We start from the raw sequence: 27,902 nt of genomic DNA, 5'->3' as shown, positions 1-27,902 counted from the left end.
ATTGAGGAAAATGAAGAAAACACTGCTAGTAGACCTTTTATCTCATCCCTGAATTGAGGTTAACTGTGAAGTTAAAAAGATACACAGGAATGTAATCAATATTTTGAAAAAAATTAGTTCTTACTGAAAAAGGAGTATATATCTAACATAAACTGAAACAATACTAAAATACAATCAATGAAAAAGTGAGTTTCCCAACTACATTATATTCCCAAAGTTTCCTTTCTCAGGCAATCAAATGTTATGGATTACATACTGTTTCAGAAATAAGCCACACATGTACTCGTATATATAGTCACACTCTGTATGTTTTTAAAACATAAAAGGTGGCATACAATACACATACTCTTGATCTGCTTTCTTCATTTAATGTTTCCTAGAGATCATTCCCTTTCAGTTCACAGAGAGCTGCCTCATTCTTTTTCATGGTTGCATGTATTACTCTGTATGTACCATAATTTATTTAGCCATTTTCCTACTAACGGATGCTTATAAACAATGCTATAATAAAAATCCATATATATACACTATTTTGTAAACGTGTATTTCTAAGGAAATAATTCCTAAAAGTTAAAGTGTTAAATGAAGAAGTATATATACATTTATAATTTTGACAGAAACTAACAAAATTACTCTCACAGCTGCACTAGTTTATACCTCTTGGATAAGAATTACTGTGTTTAGGCTGATATTGCAAAAGGAATATATTTAAAAGAAGATAATGGGGGAGGAGGGGAGAAGGGAAGGGGCAGGGAGAGGGACAGTAGCTTACCTTCCAAAGTCACAGAGTTTTAATACGGCTGTATCAGGATCCAACAAGAGGTTCTGTGGTTTAATATCCCGATGGCAGATTCCAAAGGAATGGATATAGGCTAAACTTCGGAACAGCTGATACATATATAACTGTAATAGATAGTAGAAATTAATTAAATATTTCCTATCCTAAACAAATCAGAATACTTAAGCAGTCAATAAAATAATAGATTCTCAGAAAAGAACAGGTGAAATGCTATAGATTACCGGCACTCAATCCTCCTTTCACAAATTTCATGTCATTTCTGTATTAATTAGCTATTTCTATATGAATTAGCTAAAGCGTCATTAACCATATGTACTATAATGATACTATTCGCATCATTCTTTAATAACTTAAGAAAGGAAATTTTACAATGTGTTTTATAACTTTTAATTTTACTAACATCTCACATTACAAGCCTGCTAAGATGGGCTTTTATTTAAAACACAAATGAAAAGCTCAGAGAAGCATCCGAAATCATGAATAATAAGTAACTTTGGGTCAGAAACCAGGTATTCTGATTTTTAAGTTTATAGTTCTTTCTAGTAGGGCACGCTGCTCCATGTAAACGTATTTCCAAAGTGTCATCTTTAGAATCATATTTTTCTGAGATGTCAGCCTCCAAGGTGATTGATACAGTGGTCTAGGAAAACTCATGTGGACTGAGAAAATCTATAATCACTGCTCTATCAAGACATCAATAACTCTGTTAGTAGCACCACCATTCTTCCTGTTAATATCCTTCAGAAAAAGTATAATTCAAAACGACATTCAAAAACAGATGCCTGACTATTGACATCATCTTAAAAAAGAGACGACGTTCTCAGTTTTCTTACCAAAAAGATACACCGAGAAACTGGGTCTGCATTGAGAAACTGGAATAAAGAATCACACTCTTGATGGCAGAAGACAGAAACTTCATGGAGAAAGAGAGTATAATTTAAATCCCAAGGTCAGTGTTCTGATTCACTTTTAAACTTTTCTGGCTGTTTACCTTCTGACCTCTACCCCGAAGTTACACCATGGACAGAATTTTTGAAATCAGTCAAACCAAAGACAACAAATATCTTGGTAAAAAAACAATTAAAAAAAAAAAAGATACTTAAAAGTCTAATGAAGCACTGACACATGGCACCATCTTTAAAAGCTACTGCTAAGGCTTAGGTTAATTAAAGTTAACATGAAACCTACTTTCCTTCTAAGAAGCACGGTGAAAACTGCAGACAGCTGAATTTTAGTACCATCTTTGAAGTTAATACGAACTATAGCTGGAAAAGTTTATGTCTTCTTTAAAATGAAGCATGATGTAAACTGTACAGAAAAGATCTTTTACAAGGTCAGCATTTTGCCAACAAAGTTAAAATTAAGGCATTTAGGTATCCATATAACTTTTTTTAAAAAACTTCATACTTCTACTATTGTACCATCATTCACAGAATCAATTTCTAAGTCCTAAAGCTTACTCTAGGAGTTTAATTCATTATCACTAAAAAGATAATCTCCAATAAGAAACTGAGTTCACAGGCATAAATTTACTAAAAACAGATTTTACTGTGTCAGGGTATTAATGTCTAGGTCAGTAAGAATCAGTGAAAACAAGTTTTCTTTTATGAAAAAAAAAAAAAGCTTAAGAGTTTAAATGAGGTTAATTTTAAGATGTCTTGTATTCTTTCATCTGAAAGATCTACTCTATCTTCACTGTCTTGAAAAGTTTAGAAATGTCAAGATAAAGAACAGACAAATGAGATCTAATTAAACTACAGAGCTTCTGCACAGCAAAAGAAACTACTATCAGAGTGAACAGGCAACCCACAGAATGGGAGAAAATTTTTGCAATCTACTCATCTGACAAAGGGCTAATATCCAGAACCTACAAAGAACTCAAACAAATTTACAAGAGAAAAACAATCCCATCAAAAAGTGGGCGAAGGATATGAACAGACACTTCTCAAAAGAAGACATTTGTGCAGCCAATAGACACATGAAAAAATGCTCATCATCACTGGCCATCAGAGAATAGCAAATCAAAACCACAATGAGATACCATCTCACACCAGTTAGAATGGCGATCATTAAAAAGTCAGGAAACAACAGGTGCTGGAGAGGATGTGGAGAAACAGGAACACTTTTACACTGTTGGTGGGACTGTAAACTAGTTCAACCATTGTGGAAGAGAGTGTGGCGATTCCTCAAGGATCTAGAACTAGAAATACCATTTGACCCAGCCATCCCATTACTGGGTATATACCTAAAGGATTATAGATCATGCTGCTATAAAGACACATGCACATGTATGTTTGTTGCAGCACTATTCACAACAGCAAAGACCTGGAACCAACCCAAATGTCCATCAATGATAGACTGCATTAAGAAAATGTGGCACATATACACCATGGAATACTAATACTACACAAAAAATATATTTTGTAATACTCATACAAAAAGATGAGTTCATGTCCTTTGTAGGGACATGGATGAAGCATTTTCAGCAAACTATCGCAAGGACAAAAAACCAAACACTGCGTGTTCTCACTCATAGGTGGGAACTGAACAATGGGAACGCTTGGACACAGGAAAGGGAACATCACACACCAGGGCCTATCATGGGGTGGAAGGAGGGGGGAGGGATAGCATTAGGAGATATACCTAATGTAAATGACGAGTTAATGGGTACAGCACACCAACATGGCACATGTATACATATGTAACAAACTTGCACGTTGTGCACATGTACCCTAGAACTTAAAAAGTATATATATATATAAAAGTTTCCAACAGGGGGAAAAAAAAGAAATATGTAATATTATATATTTGTTGTTGTTTCACTTTGTAAAAGTGTATTTATAAGAAAGCCAAGAAGCTTTCTAGACTAGAAAGACAGCAAAAACAAGAACAGAAAAACAACTTATGTGCTGGGCACTGTTTTAACTGCTTTATGTGTATTATTTCACTTACTCCTCATAATAACCTTATGTAATAAGTACTAATATTATTGCCATTTTAAATATAAAATAACTGAGGCCCAGAGAGATTAAGCAACTTGCTCAATATCACACATACACAATATTCTGTAGTGGTTTGAGTAAGTGCTTCTCTTTCAATTACTATTCATGTATTTTGCCATATTTTATTAAATAAAGGTGTAAAATATAATCATTAAATAGCTTGGTGGAGGCTGGGCACGTTGGCTCACACCTGTAACCCTAGCACTTTGGGAGGCCAAGGCAGGTGGAGTTCGAGACCACCCTAGGGGCAACATAGTGAAACCTCGTCTCTACTAAAATACAAAAAATTAGCCAGGCTTGGTGGTTCATGCCTGTAATCCCAGCTAGGAAGGCTGAGGCAGGAGAATTGCTTGAACCCGGGAGACAGAAGTTGCAGTCAACCGAGATTGCACCACTGCACTCCAGCTTGGGCCACAGTGCGAGATTCTCTCTCTCAAAAACAACAACAACAACAACAACAACAAAACAAAGGCAGGTTGGTGGCTAAATAAAATACTAGAATGATTAATTCTTAGAAACTCAAATTAACACATTTTGAAATGTAACAGATTTAACATGTACTAAGTGCTAAACCAAGAAAAGCATTTCTGCCTATTTGTTTACTTAATTCTTGCAACTACTCTGTGAGATACACATTATCCCCAGTTTTGCAGAAGATATTGAGGTTCAATGGTCACAATTTTTTTAATTTTTCATTTTATTCAAAGTTCATACAAAATTGTTAACATTTCTATAAAATAATTACTATGCTTCAGGTTACAGGACAAAATATCACAGAAGGGAATGTACTCTGCAGTTGAACACAATTCGAACAGTTAGTTATATGTAACTGAAATCGAATGCCCTCTTCTTGGTGCCATAATATCTGAAGTAATAAAATAATAAAGCAAGTAATAGAATACATGTTAAAACAAGTAATACCAATTTTGTTTATGATTCAAAAAATGCATCTAACTCTCTTGTGTGATCAGACCCTGTCCTTAAACATGTCTTTTCAACCAAAAAAAAATTATTAAGTTCACAACAATGATTTTCCAGTCATCTGTTTTAGAGTTGCATTTTAAAACCTACTTAGTTCTGAAATATACTCATCAGAAAAGCAAAGGTGCTCAAAAAGTTTTTAACCTGTATCTTGCTCACAGAACATACTCAACTCTCCCAGAAAAAGTGAAAGGCAATTATAAAGAAATGCAGTTGCCATTCTGGTGGCATGTATGCCAAACAAGTCCGTATCAGATGATGAGGTGCATGAAGGCAAGAGTTACTTGCATTTACTACTTTTATATCCCTCTCACAATCTAACATTTTTCATACAACAGGATTACAATAAAACTATGTAGAATGACCATGTGAAGGAGATCAACTCATAACTCATCAATTCCAGACACTGTTTTCATCTTTTCAGACCTTTAAGGGATCTATGTCCCCAAAGAATAATGCCCAGAGCCAATAGATCTGGCCTCTGAAAGGGCTGTGGTTACATTAAAAAACAAAACAAAACAAAACCCTTTTCCCACAACGGGGAGAAAGAAAGGAGTGCTAGATCTCTCTCTGTATGCCAACCTCAGTATGTACAATAATTTTATTTTCATTTTTAAAACACATAATGCCAGATATCTAGCTCAACTATTTGCTGGCAAAAATACAATTAGTGCACAGGGTTGTTCACTATAGAACTATTTTTAATAGCAAAACCCAAAAAAACACAACAAAAAACAAGGGGAAAACAGCATGTGCATTAATAGCTCACTGGGTGAATTAACTAGAATACAGTCACATGATGAAGTAATATGGTAGCCATGAAGAAGGTGATATACACACACATGAAAATATGGACTGATCTCTAGGATATATTTTTAACTGAAAAAAAGAGAAAAACGTGTACTTTATGTAACCATTTATATAAAAACAGGGTAAGAATAATTGCATGTTTGCTTATTTTAAAAATGGTAGGATAAATTATTAACATTTAAAAAATATTTAACACTGGTAAAGGAAAGGAACAGAGCAGAGGGAACAGAGATAAAAGCTAAACTTCTTTGAACCTTGTTCTGTCAATCTTATTTTGAACTATGTATAAATATATTAATTTAAAAGTAAATTTTATTTAAAAATTTAGAAAACCACAATCTATAATAAAAGTAAACTGAAACAAACAAATGCTTAATAGAACATCATCACACAGAGAGGAATTATTCAATTTTTTTGAGATGAAGTCTCGCTCTGTCACCCAGGCTGGAGTGCAGTGGCGCCATCTTGGCTTACTGCAACCTCCGTTTCAGAGGTTCAAGTGATTCTTCTGCCTCAGCCTCCTGAGTAGCTAGGATTACAGGTGTGCTCCAGCACGCCCAGCTAATTTTTGTATTTTTTAGTAGAGGTGGGGTCTCGCCATGTTGGCCAGGCTGGTCTCGAACTTCTGACCTCAGGTGATCTGCACACATCGGCCTCCCAAAATGCTGGATTACAGGCATGAGCCAATGTGCCTGGCCTCAGTGTTTCTTTAGAACAGAGACATTTGATTGTTCATCCCTAATGAGATCTAACAGGTAAAATTGAGCTGTGCTTAGATCTTAAATTATTTTTAGCTGGTGGTGCTAGTGTTGGAATTGTTATTCTAAGACAGTTATGTAGGGTGCAGGGTAGAATAAGTTATTAAATATACTGCTATCATTGAGAAATGAAATTTTCAATGTAAGAGAAAGGAAATACAAATATAAGATTATTACAGTTAAGTAAAAACTCATAAATTTTATTTGAAAGTATCAATATGAACTCATGGTGTATTTATTTTCAGAAAAAAAAAAAAAGATGCATTACATCTGAGAAAATTATCCACATATTTCCTAGCTCTGTTCACTAAAAAGACCCAGAAACAATAACCAATCCTGTGACAGTTAGCACTTCTAGCATCCAGACTGTGGTCTCTAAATACCACCTCCCACTCAAAGAGCAAGGTCTTCTTGAAGAAAAGGTTGATTCTAAGTCTGAGGAAGAATGTGTAAGATGAACCTGGAATACTTTGTCATGTTAGAAAGCAAGGAAATTGTCAAATATTATTAACACTCACACAAGATATTTTAAAACAAACAACAAAACACCTCACTGGTACCTATGGAGGATGCTATGGAATTGACTAATTATTATAAATTTCAGTAAATGAAGAAAAGGAAGGAAGGAAGGAAGGAAATAAAAAAGAACATCCTTATCTATCTATATATATAAAGTATATATACACTTTATATATAAATATATATTATATACACTATATATACATTATATATAGTGCATACACTATATATATAGTGTATATTATATATACTATATATATATGACTCCTTGCCAACAAGGAGTGCTAACAAAAGTGCTTAAAGAACTTCTATTATTATTATGATTATTATTAGCTTATGCAAAATCTACTCAAGGAACTTCTATTATTAATGTTCCTACTTTGGTAACTCTTTTATTATTGTGAAGCTTAAATTTTTAACAATTAAGACTTCAAAAACCCTAACCATAAGACATTCAGAGTCAATGTCATTTTATTTTCTACAGTCATTTCCATAAAGGGTTAAATTTAAAAATTGTATTTAGACACCTGAACTTTCAAACTTAACTACTAGTTTTCACAATATTCACAATAGTGTATAGTGTATACACTATATATAGTGTATACATATATAGTATATATACACTATAATATATACACTATACTATAATATGTAATATATACAGTACATATAATATATACTTTTTTATATACACACATACACACTGTAATTCTTATATGTGAAAGTAAAAATATCTAGAATTTGCTTCAAAAAAATAAAGGGAGTGCAGAGTAGAAAATGGTATAGATAAAATAATTTTGGCTACGAATTGATAACTGTTGATACTGTCTCACAGGTACATGGAGGTTCACTGTTCTATTTTCTCTCTTTTTATATATGCTTTTATATATGCTTGAAATCTCCAATAATAAAAACAAAAGTTTAGAATGAGTAAAGATCCTGAAATAAGCAAAATTTCTGTAGGCAGATATATGAACAGAAAATCATTTGACATATCTTAAGAAGTAGCAGAAAATATGTACTGCTTAACTAGGGATCATTATAGGTCATGAAGAGATAAGTAAATTTGGAGAGTTGTTTCAACAGAGGTATCATTATACGCCTGTTGTTTCTGCCAACAGAAAAGAATATGACATTTCTAGACTCTTCACCACTTCATAATACATACATTTTGTCTTGTTTTATAGTTGTTTGTGCCATTTTTTTCTACTTATTAGAAGAAGACTAAAATATTTCATTAGCTTCAGATTATTCTGCAATAATTTACCATTTACTGGCTGAATCAAAGATGTGGAACAAAAATCTGGTCACTTTTAATGTATTGTTAGGACCTTCTATTACTTCTACTTTACAGCCTCCAAATGTTTTCTCATATGCTAAGCTCATCCTATGGGCCAAAATGGTATATTGTGGCCAGTAAATAAATGAGTACAATTTTACCAACACGAAAGCTAAGCAGAGAATGGATCAGTGACCCATTTAGAAGGATATAACTAATTTTTTGCCTCAAAACTAGGTCTTCAGGAACCAAATTTAGGGTTTCTTCTACTTCATAAATGTGCCACCTCTCTGTACTAGCACTAACAGCCACAGAATAGGCAGACCCAGACCATCATAATGTAAATTAAGCAGCTCAAAAATTATTCTAGACTTAGACAGTTCAAAGGAATGTACTGCTGTGCTAGTTATCTAGAATAGGACCTGCTGTTCTAAAACCAGAATAAAGTACTACAGTAAATTTGTAGTAGAAAACTGTTTCTTTTAGTCTTCTACTATCATCAGTTCAACTATAACCTCAACCAAATTTTGATAAGCCCAAATAAAATTATACTGAAATCAGAATTTAATTCCTCGTACTAAATTCAGCAGGAATCCCGGACTCCTTGCCAAAGTAATCTAGCTAACAAAAATGCTTAAAGAACTTCTATTATTATTATTATTATTATTAGCTCATACAAAATTCACCCAAAGAACTTCTATTATTAATGTTCCTACTTTGGTAACCCTTTTATTATTGTGAAGCATAAATTTTTAACAATTAAGACTTCAAAAACTCTAACCACAAGACATTCAGAGTCATTGTCATTTTATTTTCTATACTCATTTCCATAAAGGGTTAAATTTAAAAATTGTATTTAGATATCTGAACTTTCAAACTTAACTACTAGTTTTCACAATGCCATAGTTAATAAAATAATTTGTTACTATAATTAACCACAACTTTAATAAAAATCATGCTAAATACCTAGCCATTCTGCCATGAGTTCTAGCAAATAAACAAGATGGCACTGATTAGATACCAAAAAATAAACAACATCCAGTGTACATTTAAAATCACCAACAGTTTAAGCTGTAGCTACAGATGCCAACAAATATATAAATTGCATTTATGAACAAATGAATTGGAATATATTTATAACTATATTTTACAATTTTATATGATATGCTCCTATGTTGGTTTGTGGCACAATAAAGATATCAGAAGTTAAATAAAAATGTACTATGGCTAGAAGAAATAAAATCTATAAATGTCTGTCAAAAATATTCACTGTAATTTACCAGAATATCTTTACTATCTGAGTTATAAAACTTCAAAAGGTGCACACCTCACATTTTAAAACTGTAAAAGGATTTAACAAAGTTCCAACAATACCTAGTTTACAGTTTTTCTCCCTGAGTATTAAATACAATAATATAGTTAAAACATACAAGAGGCTCTCATTGGTTCATAAAAAATGTTTTCTAAAATGGAAAATTGTTCTGTTTTTACATACCTTGACATAAATCACAGGGAGCGTCTGTTTGGCTCGACTATAGTGTCTGGCAACTCTGTATACTGTTTCCGGAACATAGTCCAGCACCAGATTAAGATAGACCTCATCTTTCTGAAAGAGTTTATTAAAAAAAGAAAAAACAAAACAGATTAGAAACTGGTTTTTAAATATTCAAATTAAATTCTCTAGACATTTACTTATTTGGATTTTTAAAGATTAATGTGTTAATTTTCATTATATAAAATTACTTCAGAATATAACCATAATAATAAAAACAAGTCAACCACACCTTTTTACTAATAATTCAATGGGGAAAAAATAGTCATTTCAATATTGTTAAGATTCCCAATTACATTTAAACGATTATTTTGGTTACCATGATTTTAGACGATATCACCCATCATAAAATTTAATATTTTCTAGGCTGATAATCAATGTCCTCATATCCTATTAAGATAAGTATCATAGTGGCAGGGAGAGTACTGAATCTGAAACTAAGAAACATGGATTTCTAGCCCTAGCTCTACTAGTTGGTGTGTGCAAGTCACTTGCATCTCTAGGCTTCAGTTTCTTTAACTACAATATGAAAAGTAAGACTAAACAGTCCAAAATGTCTCTAACCTCCACACACAAAAAAAGATCTTATATTTACCTGATAGTATATAACTGAGAGAACAACCACTTGTCTTCTATAATTAACTGAAATATAAAAAATAACCTATAAGGCAACGTGTTACCATACTCACAAGCTTATTACAGGTCATATGTTCAAATATCCATGCTCAGCAGCATACAGACACCAACCCAGCATCAGTGGAGAAAAAGAAAGGCATTCTAACTTAAGCACCAAGTAGGAAGGAGGAGCAGGGCACTGCCCTTACCTCGTTTATGTGGCCAGTATCAGGTAAACCGAAGTAGAAAACAAAGTTGAGAATCACCATGTTCAAGTATAGAATTGGCTACTGAGTGGGAAATACTGTGGATAAGCAAACTTTCACAATCTCCCAATTTGAAATAATCTTACCTACCAAACTGAAGTGAGAATTTCAAGTTTCAGCATTTATTGAGCATTTTCCATATATCAGTGGCCACAGCAGAGGAAATAAAAGTATTAAAGAAAGGACATCTAAACTGTGTATGAAAGGAGCATTTCACACAGACAGAGAAAACTATATTCAAAATGTAAGGTCACGTAAGAGTACAGCAGAGATCAGGAAATAGTGAAACATCATGCCACTGACCCTACTACCTTCTCACTACACTTCACGCACTTATGTTCTCCTCCTTTCCTTCCTTAGCCTTAAATTCCACGGTCCATCATTATCCTCTCTTTCTAAGACAAGCGTCAACAAACCACGGGAATAGTCTGCTTCCTGTTTTTAAAAATAAACTTTTAATGGAACAGAGTTATGCCATTCAGCTAAGTATTGTCTATGGCTGCTTTTGGACTACAGTGACAGAACTGAGCCGTTGTGACAGAGACTAGATAGCCTGCAAAGGCAAAAATATTTAAGAAAAAGCTTTTGGTTTTTCCACAACCCTGGTTGAGTTCAGTTTTCTGCCCAGTCCATGTCTACGACCAAAGAGCTGAATATGGCTGCAAAGAAACCTCTAATTATGTTGATTGGTCTTATGTTAAAGTCATCATCAAAATTTAATTTGTTGGCCAGGCGTGGTAGCTTACACCTGTAATCTCAGCATTTTGGGAAGTTGAGGTGTGCAGATCGCTTGAGCTCATGAGTTTGAGACCAGCCTGGGCAACATGGCAAAACCCCATCTCTACAAAAAATACAAAAATTAGCCAGGCGTGGTGGTGTGCACCTGTAGTCTCAGCTACTTGGGAGAAGGAGGTGGGAGAATGGCTTGAGCCTGGGAGGCAAAGGTTGCAACAATCCGAGATCACACCATGCACTCCAGTCTGGGTGACAGAGCCACAACTTGTCTCAAAATCAATTCGTCCAGCAATAATTATACACTTTCCTGGTCCATCCACTTTTCCAGACCACTTAATTTCTTCTTTCCTCCTCTTCAACCTCTAACACCCCTTCTCTGTCCTCAGCCTCAACAGATGGCCTTGCTTGCATCACTACAAGCACTAACCTACCAGCATCTATCTCCGTATACTCTTATTTTACTTCTATATCTAGAGATAAGCTAACCCAGCTCCTTCCTAAGGCAAACATTGCTACATGTTAAAACAAAAACAAAAATGGTCCTGTTCTCAAGGTCATTGCTCCAGAATTTTTTTTTGTCATTCTGCATTAATTATTCCGTGTGGAAACATTACAATCAGCACATAAACTCACTATTATTTCTCCCATCTGAAAAAACAAACTATCCATATTTCTGCCTCCTCTCCTTAAGCTGACTTTCTCTAATTCCTCTCTCCTCCTATTCTAAAACTTACGCCAAGAGAATTTCACTACCACTATGCCAAAATTATTCCAGATCAACAATATCCTTGTTGCTGAATCCAAAGCCAATTTTCAGTCATCATCTTACCCTTCTCATCTACTTGACTTAGCACTACCATTTGGAAAAGTCAATCATGTTCCTTTCATTGAAGCACCTTCTTCACTTCACAGGACACTGTACTTTTTTGGTTTTCATCCTACCCTACAGACAACTCTTCTTTTCTCCATTTCTACTTCCTCCTATTCTCTTTGATCTGTTAAAAATTGGAAGATCCCTGGAATTAGTCCTCAGACCTCCTCTATTCTTTAAACTCACTTCCCCTTGATAATCTCATCCAGTCTAATGGCTCAATACTACTATATACTGATTATAAATATATACACATATACTAGACTTCTGCCCTTAACTCCACACTAGTATATCCAACTGTGTATCTGGTATTGCTCAGGCTAAAAACCTTAGAATCATCCTAAATCAACTCCCAGCCCCTTCTCTCTTACACTTTCACACACACACACCTATACCCACACACACACCCTCATAGCCAAATGCCAGAAAATATGAATGGTTCTACCTTTAAAATTTATCCGGATCCAACCACTCATCATTTTCACTGCTAGAACCCTTGTCTAAGCCACTATCATCTTTCACCTGGATTACTGTAATATCTTCCTAAATGGTCTGCTTCTACCTTTATTCCTTTCCAGTCTACTATCAACTAAAATCAAGTTAAATTAGACTGTATCTCTTCTACTCCACCTAATTGGTCTATAAGATACTAAACACTCATCTCATTATTTCTGTCCTCTATTCCTCTACTCCACTGCTGTCCTCACTGCTAACTTTTCTCTAGCCAAGCTAGTTCTCTGCTATTTCTTGAACACATATGGTACATTTTCACATTCAGGGATTCTGTACTTCAGGGCTTCTAGTCCTTTAACCTAGAATGTTCTCCCCCCAGACATGCTCAAAGCTCATTTGTCTCAACTCCTTCAAAATCTTTGGTTAAAGTGTTACCTTCTTAGTATGGCTTTCCTTAATCATTCCATTTAAAATTCCAACTCATTCCTCTACCTCCACATTCCCCATCTTCCTTTCCCACTTTATAAACGAAACTTACCACAAGTAAATGAAACTTACATTTTCTAACCACACAGTTTATTTTATCTGCTTCCTCTGACTAGACAAGGTTCCATGATGGCAAAGGCTTTTGTCTGTTTTATTCACTGCTCTATCTCTATGTAGAATAGTGCCTAGCACACAGTAGGTACTCAGTAAATATTTGCTGGCTAAATTAAGTTTAGGGGCAATGGGCATTTCTTTAAAACTTAGTATTACATATTTCACAATGTATACACATATAAAAATCATGTTGTACACTGTAAATATATACATTTTTATTTTTCAATTATATCAATAAAGCTTGAAGAAAAAAATTAGATTACAAACTGACATGTCTGTTTTAACTCAAACAGTATTATGGAAAATGGATATGGAGAGGAGGAGACTTGGGAAGATGAGAATGAATGCAGGGTAAGCAGCTGGAAACCTTCTACAAGAATCCAAAGGCTGGATCAGGGCATAAGGCAATAGGGATTTTTTTTTAAAGCAGGGAGAAGGTAGTGTAGGTATACTGGCTAGTTGAACATAAGACTAATAGAGAACCCAAGAAACAAAGAGACTGGGATTAATTTAACTGTTTTAAAGTGTGGGCAACTAAGTAGGTGATGAGACATAGAAAGCAAAAAGAGTAGAAAGGTCTGAAGGAAAAATTATCTGAACTTTTACTTAATGAATCTCAGAACACTTTGGGTAGCTATATTACATAGGTGGTTGCAAACAGAGGTCAAGGCAAAACTCAGGAAGCAGGAGTGGAGTACAGCTTGAGATTCAGGCAATAGCTGAAGCCATGAGAATAGACGTGTTCACCTAAGAAGACGACGCAGAGTTGAAGAGTAAGGAAAGGACTGAGTATGGAATCCTGAAAAACACTAAATTTAAGAAGCAGGTAACATAGGGGACTTAGCAAACATGAAGAAAAAACTAAGAGGCACAAGAAAGCAAGGAAAGATTAACATCGATGATCCAAAGCTGAAATTTCTCTAACGGTGAGAGGTGAAACTGTGAAACATTTCAATAGCAGACGGGATGAGGACTAAAAATAGGGTATTCGATCTATACCCTATATCTTGGTATATCTTGGTTCAGTGATGCTCTTGGAAAAAGAGGTTTCACACCATGGTGCCAGTAGCAATCAAGCTTTATTGGTTCATGAGTGAGCAGGTAGCAGGTGAGGAATAGGAGGTAGTTAATTCAATTTACTCTCACAAAGTCTCTGGTGATGAAAGTAAACAAAGAACTGGGAGTTGGTAACTCTAGGGGAGCAAAGTCAAAGAAACATTGCCGCTGGGTTTTTGTTTGCATTTTTTACTGGCTAAAAGATATTACTGGCTGAAAGAGACCCAAATTTATTTGTAAGCTAAGTAGACAAGGGTAGAATAAAGTTATAAAAAAGGAAGAAAGGCCGGGTGTGGTGGTCAACGCCTGTAATCCCAGCACTTGGGAGGCCGAGGCAGGAGGATTATGAGGTCAGGACATTGAGACCATCCCGGCTAACATGGTGAAACCCCGTCTCTACAAAAAATACAAAAAATTAGCCGGGCATGGTGGCAGGTGCCTGTAGTCCCAGCTACTTGGGAGGCTGAGGCGGGGGAATGGCTTGAACCCAGGAGGCAGAGGTTGCAGTGAGCTGAGATCATGCCACTGCATTCCAGCCTGGGAGATAGAGCAAGACTCCATATCAAAAAAAGAAAAAAGAGGGAAAAGGGATAACTGAAACTGAAGAAGCAAGATTCTAGAAAATCAGGAGAAGGAAGAAACAAGGACAAAGACAAACTATATAGCATAGTAATTAAGAAGTAAGATTAGCATGAGTCATATAAAACTATATAGAGGTCCCAATTCTGTTACTAGGAGTTATGTGACTATGAGCAAGTTATTTAACCTCACTAAGCATCAGTTCCTCATCTGTAATATTTAGCTAATGACAGTATCTATTTTAAAGAACTGTCATGATATTATAAGAAATAATCAATGTGAAATTCTTTAAATACATTACCTAACACACAATACTCAAGTTTTAGCTATTTTCATCCTTTAAAAAAGTATCTTTTTTCCTTTAAATCTAAAATAAGTGATTAGGTATTATGGAAAAGGAAAGAAATGTAAGCTGAATGAGTTATGTGTGATGATCCTATTTCTTACGATGATATGCAAAACTAGGGGAAACAAGAGTAATGCTGAAGGCTAAAAGAAAAAAAATGCAGAGATCAAAATTCAGGAGAATGAGTTCCCATTGTAAATGAGGTCTAAAAAAGAGAACAAATAAACAGAATGCTCAATTGGTGTGAAAAGGATTGCTGTATTAAATAGAGTTCAAAGAATGGGGAGTCTCAGGTATCAGAAAGGTCATTAACACAGATGTCAAAACCATTTTTTCAACTATTACTCAATCACTAAGTTTCTTGATTTTAATGATCTATTTTACTAAATTGATTGTTATATACTATGAACAACCTTGAGATGTGTATACCACTACATTCCAATTTACTTCATTTACTAAACAATCATACTAACAGGTAAGAATATAAAGGCTGAACCAGGTATGGTGGCTCATGCCTATAATCCTAGCACTTTGGGAGGCCAAGGCAGAAGGATCATTTGAGTCCAGGAGTTCGAGACCAGCCTGGGCAACACAGGGAAGCACCATTTCTACAAAAACAGAAACAAAAAAATTGGCCGGGCGTGGTGGCTCATGCCTGTAATCCCAGCACTTTGGGAGGCCGAGGCAGGCAGATCACCCGAGATCTGGAGTTTGAGACCAGCCTGACCAACATGCAGAAACCCCATCTTTACTAAAAATACAAAATTAGCCCGGCATGGTGGCGCATACCTGTAATCCCAGCTACTCTGGAGGCTGAGGCAGGAGAATGGATTGAACCCGGGAGGTGGAGTTTGCTGTGAGCCAAGATCGTGCCATTGCACTCCAGCCTGGGCAACAAAAGCAAAACTCTGTCTCAAAAAAAAAAAAAAAAAAAAAAAAAAAAATTAGCCAGGCCTGGCAGTGCATTCCTGTGGTCACAGCAGCTCCGGAGGCTAAGGTGGGAGGATCACTTGAGCCCCAAAAGTCAAGGCTAGTGAGCCGTGATGGCACCACTGCAACCCAGCCTGGATGACAGAGTGAAATTCTGTATCCTAAACACACACACATTTCTTTATTTTTGTATATTTAAACTATATGTAAGATTAAAAGATGAATGCCAAGTTCAACAGATGTTTCTAGTTATAAGACTATAAGCTCTGTCCTTCCCTTGTCCTAATCAATATTTTTATAAACGATTTCATTTATTTTAGGTTGCAAAAGCAAATGCCATCAACAGCTAAGCAACAAATGTAAAAGTGTGAAGCCAAACTGTATAATGCAATAAGGGGCAATAGTTGATAAATCACACAGTACAAAACTCTAGTTTAAAAAACAAAAACAAAGTTGTCAAATAAAACACATCATGGGATAGATTTGGCTGTCAATTTATAACCTCTGATTTCAACACAGCCACCTAAGATTGACACAAACCTAGGAAGAATGGCTTAAAATGAAACACTGAATAAAAATTTAAAGAACTTGGCTGGAATGATAAACCAAACCCACAATATGAAATTTAACAAAGGCCCTATGACTAAAATCAAACTATCAATGTATTATTGAGAATGAGAGAACAGAGAAACTCCAGATCAAACTTGACAGTAATACATCTGGAAATTAAAGTAGTATAACTGAACAGAACTCAAAGAGAATCAACATTGAGATGCAACCAATGAAAAACATCATGCAACATTAGGCTACAAAAGTATTGTGTTCAAATCAATGAAGATAATTCCACTCCACTTTGTACAGCTCATGCTGCACTGGAAGTAATGATATTTCTTTATTGGCCTCATATTTTATTCATAATATTAACACGGCAGAATACATCAAAGGAAGGTTAATGAAACCATGTCTGCTACAGGCTGAACAATCTAATTTACTACACTATGGGAAATATGAAGGCACCAATAAATGCTCTTGTTAAATTTATAAATGTTCTAATGTAAAATAAATAGCCACAGGGAATAACCCCCGAGGGTCCATCCCTAGGAAACAACATATGTAGGGAAAACAGTAGTATTTTTCAGTTCCAAAGTATAGTTTTGTTTGAAGCTTCCTGCACAACATAATTAAGAAAGCTGAAAATGCTAATATTTTGAGAAGAAAGACCAGGATTCAGCATTTCTAGCACTCATAATTTTCTGAAACATCTCAGACTTGCTACTTCCTTAATGTAATCTCTCTCCTTTGGATTATCAGACACAACGCTAGAATACTCACAAATTGCAAACTTTAAAAACTAAATAGGTCAGTCACGGTGGCTCACACCAGTAGTCCCAGCACTTTGGGAGGCCGAGGTGGGTGAATTGCTTGAGCCCAGAAGTTTGACACCAGCCTGGGCAACATGGCAAAACCCCGTCTCTACCCAAAATACAAAAATTAGCCAGGCGTGGTGGCATGCACATGTAGTCCCAGCTATTGAGGAGGCTGAGGCATGAGAATCACTTCAACCCAGGAGGCAGAGGTCACAGTGGCCAAGACCATGCGACTGCACTCCAGCCTGGGTGACAGAGCAAGATTGTCTCAAAAAACAAAACAAAACAAAAACAAACAAACAAAAATAAAATTTAAAAAAAACCTAAATAGAACACACAGTATCATTTGGGAGGCAGGTGCTGAAAACACTGGAGTCCACTAACATAAGAAACTACTAACCTCAAATAACTGATACTAGGTTTCCAAAACACTGGCAAAGGGGTCAATGCCAGAAGTCCTTTGAAAGAAATCTGCTATTATACAAAGTGGATCTTACTTAGAAACTTCCAAAAAAATTACATAATGTATAATTTAGGGAGTAGTTCTATGGCTCAGTTTTCCTAGTCATTACTTTTATTAATAAACTATTCTCTAATCACTGATAACCACTCTTCTATGAACTCCACATTAAAACCACACACTGAGTAAGAAATTTGAGTGATAAAATTTTGATCACATGTAACAACAACAGCTGAGATAACTCCACCCTACCTTTGGAAAACACATTAGTATGATGTGTTATCTCCAGATAACTTCTGAGGTCAAGGAAATAAAATGAGTTGAGGGTACATTTTTAAATAGAATCATGATATAATTTTAAAAATCTGATGGAATGCAATGTAACATATTAGAGATCCCAGGAATAAGACATCAAATGCAGCATCACGGTAACCCAGGATTCTCATCAGAAATGGGTTGGGCATTCCAACTGGCAAAAATCTTCAAAACAGCTATCTTTTCTCTGATGGGTATGCCAGGCTGGCTAGAGATGAGAATATAGTATTAATAGCAAAGAGTGTGTGGATTAGGTAAAAGAGAGTATCTTTTTGCTTGAGAGGTTGTGGGAAGGAAATGGGAAAGGGTAGGCACCTAGTATACAACAATGATTAAGGCAAGTTTCATCCCTCACACCTTAAAACAAAATAAACACTAAAATTACCAACTTTTCTTTTTTTTTAGGAAAATAACATGCCAGAAGAAAACATGGGTATTTCTGCAAATCTTGGAAGACAAAAGAGCTAAGCCATGGAGAAAAATAATGCCAATTTGATTACACAGAACTATAAAACATCTATACTACCTTAAGAAAAAAACTCGCACAATCCAGTAAAAAAAATCATGACACTCTGGCAAATAAATAAGTAAATAAACTTCTGCTACACATGGCAAAAGCCTGATTTGTTTTTCTTTAAAGTACAAATAGTACTTGGAAGTCAATAAGAAAAAAACAGCATTCAAATAGAAAACATGGAAATATGGGCTGGGTGCAGTGGCTCACACCTGTAATCCCAGCACTTTGGGAGGCTGAGGCTGAGGTCAGGAGTTCAAGACTGGCTTGGCCAACATGATGAAACCCTACCTCTACCGAAAATACAAAAATTAGCTGGATGTGGTGGCAGACACCTGTAATCTGAGCTACCCTGGGGGCTGAGGCAGGGGAATTGCTTGAACCTGGGAGGCGGAGGTTGCAGTGAGTCAAAATCATGCCATTGCTCATCCCCACTCCCTGCAAAACAAACAAACAAACAAACAAAAAAACCAAGAAAGAAAATATGGAAATATGTATTAACAGATGGTCAAGAAAAATGCTCAGCCTCACACATAATTAAAGAAATGTAATAAAGATAGCGATAAGTCAGAATTTTTCATCTATCAAACTAAAAAGAAAATTCAATCTGAGAAAACTAAGTATCGAAATAGATCATCATTCAATATGAACTATAACAATTCTTGTGAAAGTCCAAACTCATGCAATCTTTTGGGCAGGCAATGGGTTAATACATTAATTCAGAAGTGAAGACACAGAGCCCCCCAACTAGACTCAGCAATGTCACTTTTAGGGATTACGTCTATGAAAACAATTCTGTGTGTGTACATGCTCACGCATTCATAAAATTTGTGAAGAGCAAGAATTAAAAACACCACATCTACATGCCATTATCTTATAGTGCCAGAAAACAAAAACTTGCTTTAAAATAAAACAAAAAGCCCACATGATAGTATGTTAAAGAAGCACAGAAGCCTCCAAGCGCGGTGGCTCACGCCTGCAATCCCAGCACTTTGGGAGGCCGAGGTGGGCGGATCACCTGAGGTCAGGAGTTCGAGACCAGCTTGGCCAACATGGTGAAACCCCGTCTCTACTAAAACTACAAAAATGAGCTGGGTGTGGTGGCAGGCACCTGTAATCCCAGCTACTCAGGAGGCCAAGGCAAGAGAATCGCTTGAGCCCAGGAGGCGGAGGTTGCAGTGAGCAGAGACGGAGCCACTGCACTCCAGTCTGGGTGGCAGAGCAAGACTCTCTCATAAAATAATAACCATAATAATAATAAAACAAAAAACAAACAAACAAAAAAGAAACACAGGAGCTAGCTGACAGAACTCCCAATGGCCAAACCCAGGACAATTTGGCCAATAAAATAAATATCCATAAATCCACACTGATAGAAATAAATGACTAGATTAATACATGGGGGAAAAGAGATATGTCCCTTATGCAAAATAAATTGAAATAATTTGTGTAGCTACTCCACCATTAAGGAAAAGAAGTACAGGGGCATAATTCCCACCTTAAGTGTAGTCTCTGCAGCATAGTGACTTCCTTCCAAGGAATAAAGTATGGAAAGAGGGGGGGAAAGAGTAATTTTACAGTCAAGAAAACTAAACACTACATCAGTCAGGTGTTGAAAGTCAGTTAACAGCAGTCATAAAGCATGTGTCCTAGATACGAAGTGATGAAAATGACACTTTACCTCTCTGTTGTCTTCTTGCCAAAAACATGTAACCCTGGTTTTATCATTAAAAAAGCAGAGAAACTCCAATAGTAAGGCATCCTACAAAACATCTGACCAGTACTCCACAAAAGTGTTGAGATCATCAAAACCAAGGAAAGTCTAAGAAACTGCCACGGTGAAAAGGCAAGTAAGATAAGACCACTAACATCTCATTACATTGTAATGTGTGATCCTCAATGTGTTATGCTTTCTTCTACTTTGTAAATGTAATGTGGTATCTCAAATGGGATCATAAACAAAACAAAAGACATTAGACAAAAACTAAGGAAATCTGAATAAACTATAATAATTAACCGTAACAAATGTACCATATTAATATCTTAACAACAGGGGAAACTTTGCAGGGTCTGTCCCTATAGACATAAAAAGCCCTATTACTGTATTGTTGTAAAGAGGGAACATGCTCCAAAATAATATAATATGTTATTACATTTACATATAACGTATGTGCTCATACAGGCATATAAGAAATTTATATCTGTTAAAAGTGGGATTAGGGAATTTAGGGACTAGGGTAAAAAAGATTTCATTTTAATTTACTCCATTCTGTAATTTTTAAAATAATATGCATATAATAACATTTTAGTTTTGCTGAAATAGTAAAATAACATAAAAACAGATGACAAGTGATATTCAAAAGAAACTCCTTTATTTTTGAGCAGATGATAATTACCACCTCATTTGCTGTTAGTAACATTTATATTTTATGAGGAGGTCCTGATAATTCAAACTCAAGAGCTTTATTATTACTTATATATTCATTCTCTAGGTCACACTCCATTGAAAATGTTAGCATTTCATCAGTCAAGTTTCATCCAGATAATCAATAAACCACTTTAATAAGACATCAACATAAAACTTTAAGGAAGACAGACCAAGTGAGCTTAGATAGGTAATCACTTTATTTCCTTGAATAAAATTCCCTTCTATCAGTAATTTTCATATAGCAAGGTAAAGAGAGAGGAAAAGAGGGGAGAATTGTATATTGTCAACCTGATCAAGGTACCATTTCTGTAATTTGGGGTTTTCATCTAATTGAAAAAGAACAACAATGACAACAAAACTATTATTATTTTTATTATTTTTTTTTTTGAGATGCAGTCTCGTTCTGTTGCCCAGGCTGGAGTGCAGTGGCATGATCTCTGCTCACTGCAAGCTCCGCCTCCCAGGTTCACGCCAGTCTCCTGTCTCAGCCTCCCCAGTAGCTGGGACTACAGGCACCTGCCACCACGCCTGGCTAATTTTTGTATTTTTGGTAGAAACGGGGTTTCACTATGTTAGCCAGGATGGTCTCGATCTCCTGACCTCATGATCCACCCACCTCGGCCTCCCAAAGTGCTGGGATTACAGGTGTGAGCCACCATGCCCGGCCTACAAAATTATTTTTATACTAGGAGGCTGACTTTGACCTAATCATTTATGAACCCACTTCTACTTTCTTAGCCTCATCTCCACTACCATCCCCACTACCCCAACTTTATATACCAGCAATTTCAAACTACTTGTATCTCCTCTACACACACTGTGCTATTAAACATCACCAAGTCTTTAAAATACTCTGTACTCCTTGGCACACACCAGTTCTACACTATTTATCTAAATAGTTCCTATTAATTGATATTAAAACCAATTCTTCACAGACTCTTCCTAAAAACAGAAGCAGAGGGAACACTTCTCCATGTCATTCTATGAAGCCAATATTACCCGATACTAAAAGCAAAGACATGACAAGAAAAACAAAAACAAAACAAAACAAACTACTGATCAATATCCCTTATGAATATAGATGCAAAAATTCTTAACAAAGTACTGTTTAGCAACATATAAAAATGATTATACACTATGACCAAGTGAGATTAATCTCAGAAATGTAAGGTAGATTTAACATTCAAAAATCAACTTATATAAAACACCATTTTAATAAAAACAAAAACCACATAATCATGTCAATAGAGAAAAAGCACTTGCCAAAATCCAACACCCTTTCATAAAAATGCTTCAACAAGCTAGAAATAGAAGAGAACTTCCTCAACTGATAACATTACATGTGTGAAAAACCCAAGACTAACATCATACTTAAAGATGAAAGACTGAATGCTTTGCCCCTAAAATCAGGAGCAAGAACAAGAATGTCTGCTTTTACCTCTTCTAGTAAGCACTGTACTAGAGGCTCTAGCCAGAACAGTGGCAAGGAAAAAAAAAAGGCTTCAGGTAAAAAAAATATATATATACACACACACACACAAATACACACACACACACACACACACACACACACACACACACACACACACACACACACAACCTGGGAGGCAGAGGTCGAAGTGAGCCGAGATCGTAGTGAACCTAGACTGGAGTGCAGTGGTACGATCTGGGCTCACTTCGACCTCTGTGGAGACTGGAGTGCAGTGGTACGATCTCGGCTCACTTCAACCTCTGTCTCCCAGGTTCAAGTGATTCTCCCGCCTCAACCTCCCAAGTAGGTGGGATTACACAACACCATACCTGGCTAATGTTTGTGTTTTTAGTAGAGAGAGGGTTTTGCCATGTTGACCAGGCTCGTCTCAAACTCGTGACCTCAGGTGATACACCTGCCTTGGCCTCCCAAAGGGCTGGGATTACAGGTGTTAGCCACCACACCCAGCCTCAGGTATTATATGTTGATAAAAAAAATCAATTCATCAATGAGATATAACAATTACATACACATATGCACCAAACAACACAGCCCCCAATACATGAAACAAACACTAACAGAACAGAAGGGAGAAATGGGCAGCTGTACAATAGTTGGAGATTTCAATATACCACTCTCAGTAATGAACAGAACATCAAGACAAATCAATAAGGAAACAGTAAACTTGAACAACACTATAAACCAACAGGACCCAACATACATATATAGAATATGGCCACTCCAAATAGCCGAGAACACATTATTTTGCACCTGAGCATACGTCTAGGCAGTATAGACCATATATTAGGCCACAAAACAAATGTTAATAAATTTTCAATGACTGAAATCATGTGAAGTATCTTTTCTGACAACAATGAAATGAAACTAAAAATTAGTAACACAAGGGAAACTAGAAAATTCACAAATGTGTGGAAATCAAACAATTCACTGTAGACAACCAATGGTTCAAAGAAGATACCAGACAACACACTTGCTATAGTTTGTATTGTTTGTCCCCCTAAACCTCATGGTGAAACTTGATCCTCAGTGTTGGAGATGGAACCTAATGGGAGGTATCTGGGCCACAGAGGTGGATCCCTCATGAATGGAATTGTGCCTTCCTCTCGGTAATGAATGTGTTCTCATTCTCTGAGTTCCCTCCCACTACAACTGGTTAGTAAAAAGAGCCTGGCACCTCTCTGCTATCTGGCCATGTAACCACTGCATATGTTGGCTCCCCTTCACCTTCTGCCATGAGTGGAGGCAGCCCGAGGCTTTCACTTTCTAGCAAGCGAAACTGTGAGCTAAATAAACCTCCTTTCTTTACAAATTAGTTGGCCTCAGGCATTCCTTTATAGCAGCACTAAACTAAGATAATACTCTTAAACAAGAAAAATTTTTAAATAGTTAAGACATAATACCAAGACTTATGGGATGCAGCAAAGACAGTGCTCAGAAGGAAATTTACAGCTGTAAATGCTTACATTAAGAAAGAAGATCTCAAATCATTAATCTAACTCTACAACCGGAGAACTACAAAAAGAAGAAACTGAACCCAAAGCTAGCAGAAGGAAGAAAATAATAAATATATGAATAGAGATGAATAAAACAGAGAACAGAAAAACAATAGAATCAACAAAACTAAAAGTATTTTTTTTTAAATCAACGAAACTGACAAACCCTTAAAAGAGTTCAGACGTAGGGATAGACTGACAAATAAAAAGAAGAAAAATAACTAAAATCAGAAATGAAAGTGGGGTCATTACTACTAACCTCACAGAAACAAAAAGGATGAAAACAGCATACTACAAATCATATGTTAACATATTAGGCAATCCGGATGAAATGGGCAAATTCCTACAAACACACAGATTATCAAACTGACTCAAAATGAAACAGACAATCTTAACAAACATATACACAAGTAGAGATTTAATTAGTAATAAAGAAAAAAACCTCCCAACAAAGTCCAGGACCTGATGATTTCAGTGGTAACTTCTGCCAGTTTATTAAAGAAGAAATTAATAATAATCTTAAAACTCTTCTTAAAAAAACAGAAAAGGAAGGAGCACTTCTTACCTGATTCTACAAGACCAGCACTACCCTACACCAAAGCCAGATAAACACATCACAAGAAAGAAAAATTATAAACCAATATCCCTTATAAATATAAACGCAAAAATCCTCATTAAAATACCAGAATACGAAACCCAATAGTATATTAAAAGGATTATACCCCATGACCATGATTGGGGTATAATCCTTTATCTCAGGAAAACAACAGTGGTTCAACATAAGAAAATCAATGTAATATATCTTGCTAATAAAATGATGGAAAAAACCCCACATGATCATCTCAATTATCACCAAAAGGGCATTTGATAAACTCCAATTCCATTTCATAACAAAATGAAAATGTTTTAAAAATAACAGTGATAGCTGCATTATATCATATATGTAATTAATGCTCTTGAACTCTATACAATTATATATTGATATTTAGCAATGAATATCCCAAAAGGAAAATTAAGAAAGCAATTCCTTTACAATAACACAATCTATAGAAATAGTTATTGTAATACCTATAATAAATTTTAATATACTTCAAAAAACAAATGTTAATATCTGGGCTGAGCCTATTTTAGCTCTCAGTTTTCTGGAACTATCTAGAAGGCTTTTAATAAATCTACATATCCAACTTCACACTGTCTCAGGCACTGGGCTAAGCATTAAAGAAACAAAATAAAATTTCACCACGCTGTTGAGAATTACACAACCTAGTAAAAAGATCTAGTTAAAAAAATAAAAGAAGTATGTGCAAAATATTCCAAGGACAGAGAAGCTTTTGGGGCTAAAGGGGGCGGGTAGAGTAAATAGTAAGATATCAGATGGAGCTACTTTTGAGCAGAGATAATACAATGAAAAAGAACTCAACTAACAAAAATAGAGCAGGGGTGGAGGGTAGGAAAGAGGCATTCCAGAAGGTATTTACATTAACAGGGATAATACAACATACTCTGACAACTGCAAATACTTTGGGCAAGGCTAGAACATAGATAGCCTGTGAGAAAGGAGAGATGAGTTGAGTAAGGTCACGATATAGATGTTCAAAGACCTTGTATATCATGTTAAGAAATAAGGAATTTACCTTTTAGGTAAGTGAGGAAGTGATACAATCAGAAAGATTGCCTGCTGCCATGTTACATGAGGGATGGTCACAACTCCCATCTCCAACATCTCCAATGCTATTTGTTCACATAAAGCTTTTGGTAAACCCAGACAATAAATTCTTAAGACAATGACCCATATTGTCTCTTCTAATTGTTTAGAATAATCTATGATTTATCCCTGTTTTAAAATACTGTTTAGGGGTGGGGAAGAAGTAAAGGTATGTACTAGAAGAGAAATCACTAAGAGTTTAGATAAGAAATAATGTGGGCCTGAACTAAGGCAGCATTACCAGTGAAATAGAAAGAACAGATTCAAATAAGTCAACAAAAAGGTCTAGGATAACATCCAGGTTTCTTATTTTAATAACTGATATATAGCAGGGATAAGGGGAGTCTTAAATTCTAACATGCTAAATGCAACGGCTCAGGCGTCCAGGTAGAGACTTCTGGTTGGTACTAAAACTTGAGGCTCTAGAGTTCATCAGGGAGACCTCTACTGAAGATAAACATTACAGAGTCACTGAAGTCACGAGGATTGAGAATATGGCCCAGCATAAGTATGAAAGTAAAGAAAAATGGAGAATAAAACCCTAGGGAACAGCAAGAACTAATGGTTAGAGGTAATGAAAGAAAAACTCATACACGATACTATACACATTTTACTCACATGGCCACTATTTTCATAGTAACATAAATGTGTGTGTGTATACACAGGGTATATATAACACAAGTATATATATATATAAAAATATATATAAAACACAAGTGTGTATATATATATACACACACATACACACACACACACATACATACACTATCCTCATTTCAGCAATAAGGAGAAAGGTTAAGCAACTTGCTTGAGGACACATAGCCAGTACACAGCAGAGTCACTATTCACACCCAAACTGACTCTTTATACTATACTGCTTCAAAATTAACAAGGAACTGTTCTTGGCCTTTTATTTCTTTCTTTCATCCCTTAATATAACCATATGCACACATACCTGCTCTCAAAAAAGTTAAAACTGAATTAGAAATGAGTACATATACATACATACAAGTTTTAGAAACCTCTGATAAAAGTTCTTTACTAAAAGTAAAACATATACTAAAATTAAGAGTGGTGGTATCAGGGAAGGTTAATGGAATCCAGAGCTAGACTGCCTGGGCTCAAATCTCATCAAAACATTTCTAATAAATATTTATAAATATTTACATAGCTTGCTATATCTCCTTGGCTCTTGGGTGAATGGCTTGATAATTCTACTTTATCTTTTGGGGGTCAGAGATTTCTTTGAAAATCAAATAAAACACACAAGCTAGCTCCCTCCAAAAAACGCACAATCTTTATTTTAAGAGAATCACATACTTTCTGCAAACTAGAAATTTAAAATACTGGTTTAAATCACTCTATGGGCAGGTCACTTAACTTCTCTCTGTCTCCTCTTCATAGAACTGTTGTGAGGATTAAATGAGTAAATATAAGTAAAGTGTTCAGATTAATGCCCGGCATATAGCATCACATACTTTTAAGCTATTATTATAATTACCATTATTACTAGTACTGCAACTATCATTATTATTATTATTTATTTTTTTGAGATGGAGTTTTGCTCTTGTTGCCCAAGCTGGACTACAATGGCGCAATCTCGGCTCACTGCAACCTCCGCCTCCCAGGTTCAAGCGATTCTCCTGCGTCAGCCTCCCGAGTAGCTGGGATTACAGGCGCTTGCCACCACGCCTGGCTACTTTTTAAAAATTTTTTTATTATTTTTAGTAGAAATGGGTTTTCACCATGTTAGCCAGGCTGGTCTCAAATTCCCGACCCCAGGTGATTCACCCGTGTTGGCCTCCCAAAAGTGCTGGGATTACAGGCATGAGCCACCGCGCCCGGCCTATTACTACTATTAATATTATAATCTCCCCTTGTTTGATAATTTACTAAGATATTTTTAAATGTTCTATTTCTAGCACACTGCTTCTGGAGGAATGTACGTTCTGTGCTAAACACTACAGCATACTATAC

General features: G+C 35.7%; 1 protein-coding gene across 4 annotated transcripts in view; it reads right to left on the bottom strand.

The window, feature by feature from the left end:
- GSK3B (glycogen synthase kinase 3 beta) overlaps window positions 1-27,902 on the bottom strand; it is a 269,831-nt gene that overhangs the window by 92,493 nt on the left and 149,436 nt on the right. For all 4 annotated transcript variants that reach the window (XM_005548051.4, XM_005548052.4, XM_045384687.2 and 1 more), the window contains exons 4-5: window positions 9,644-9,754; window positions 773-903 (exon numbers count right to left, since the gene is read on the bottom strand). In XM_005548051.4, the coding sequence (XP_005548108.1) occupies window positions 773-903; window positions 9,644-9,754 (242 nt within the window). The remainder of the gene's footprint in view (window positions 1-772; window positions 904-9,643; window positions 9,755-27,902) is intronic.

The sequence above is a fragment of the Macaca fascicularis genome, chromosome 2 (genome assembly GCF_037993035.2).
Source record: "Macaca fascicularis isolate 582-1 chromosome 2, T2T-MFA8v1.1".
NCBI lineage: Eukaryota > Metazoa > Chordata > Mammalia > Primates > Cercopithecidae > Macaca > Macaca fascicularis.
Note: the sequence above shows the minus strand (reverse complement) of the source record. Positions and strands in the feature narration are given on the sequence as shown.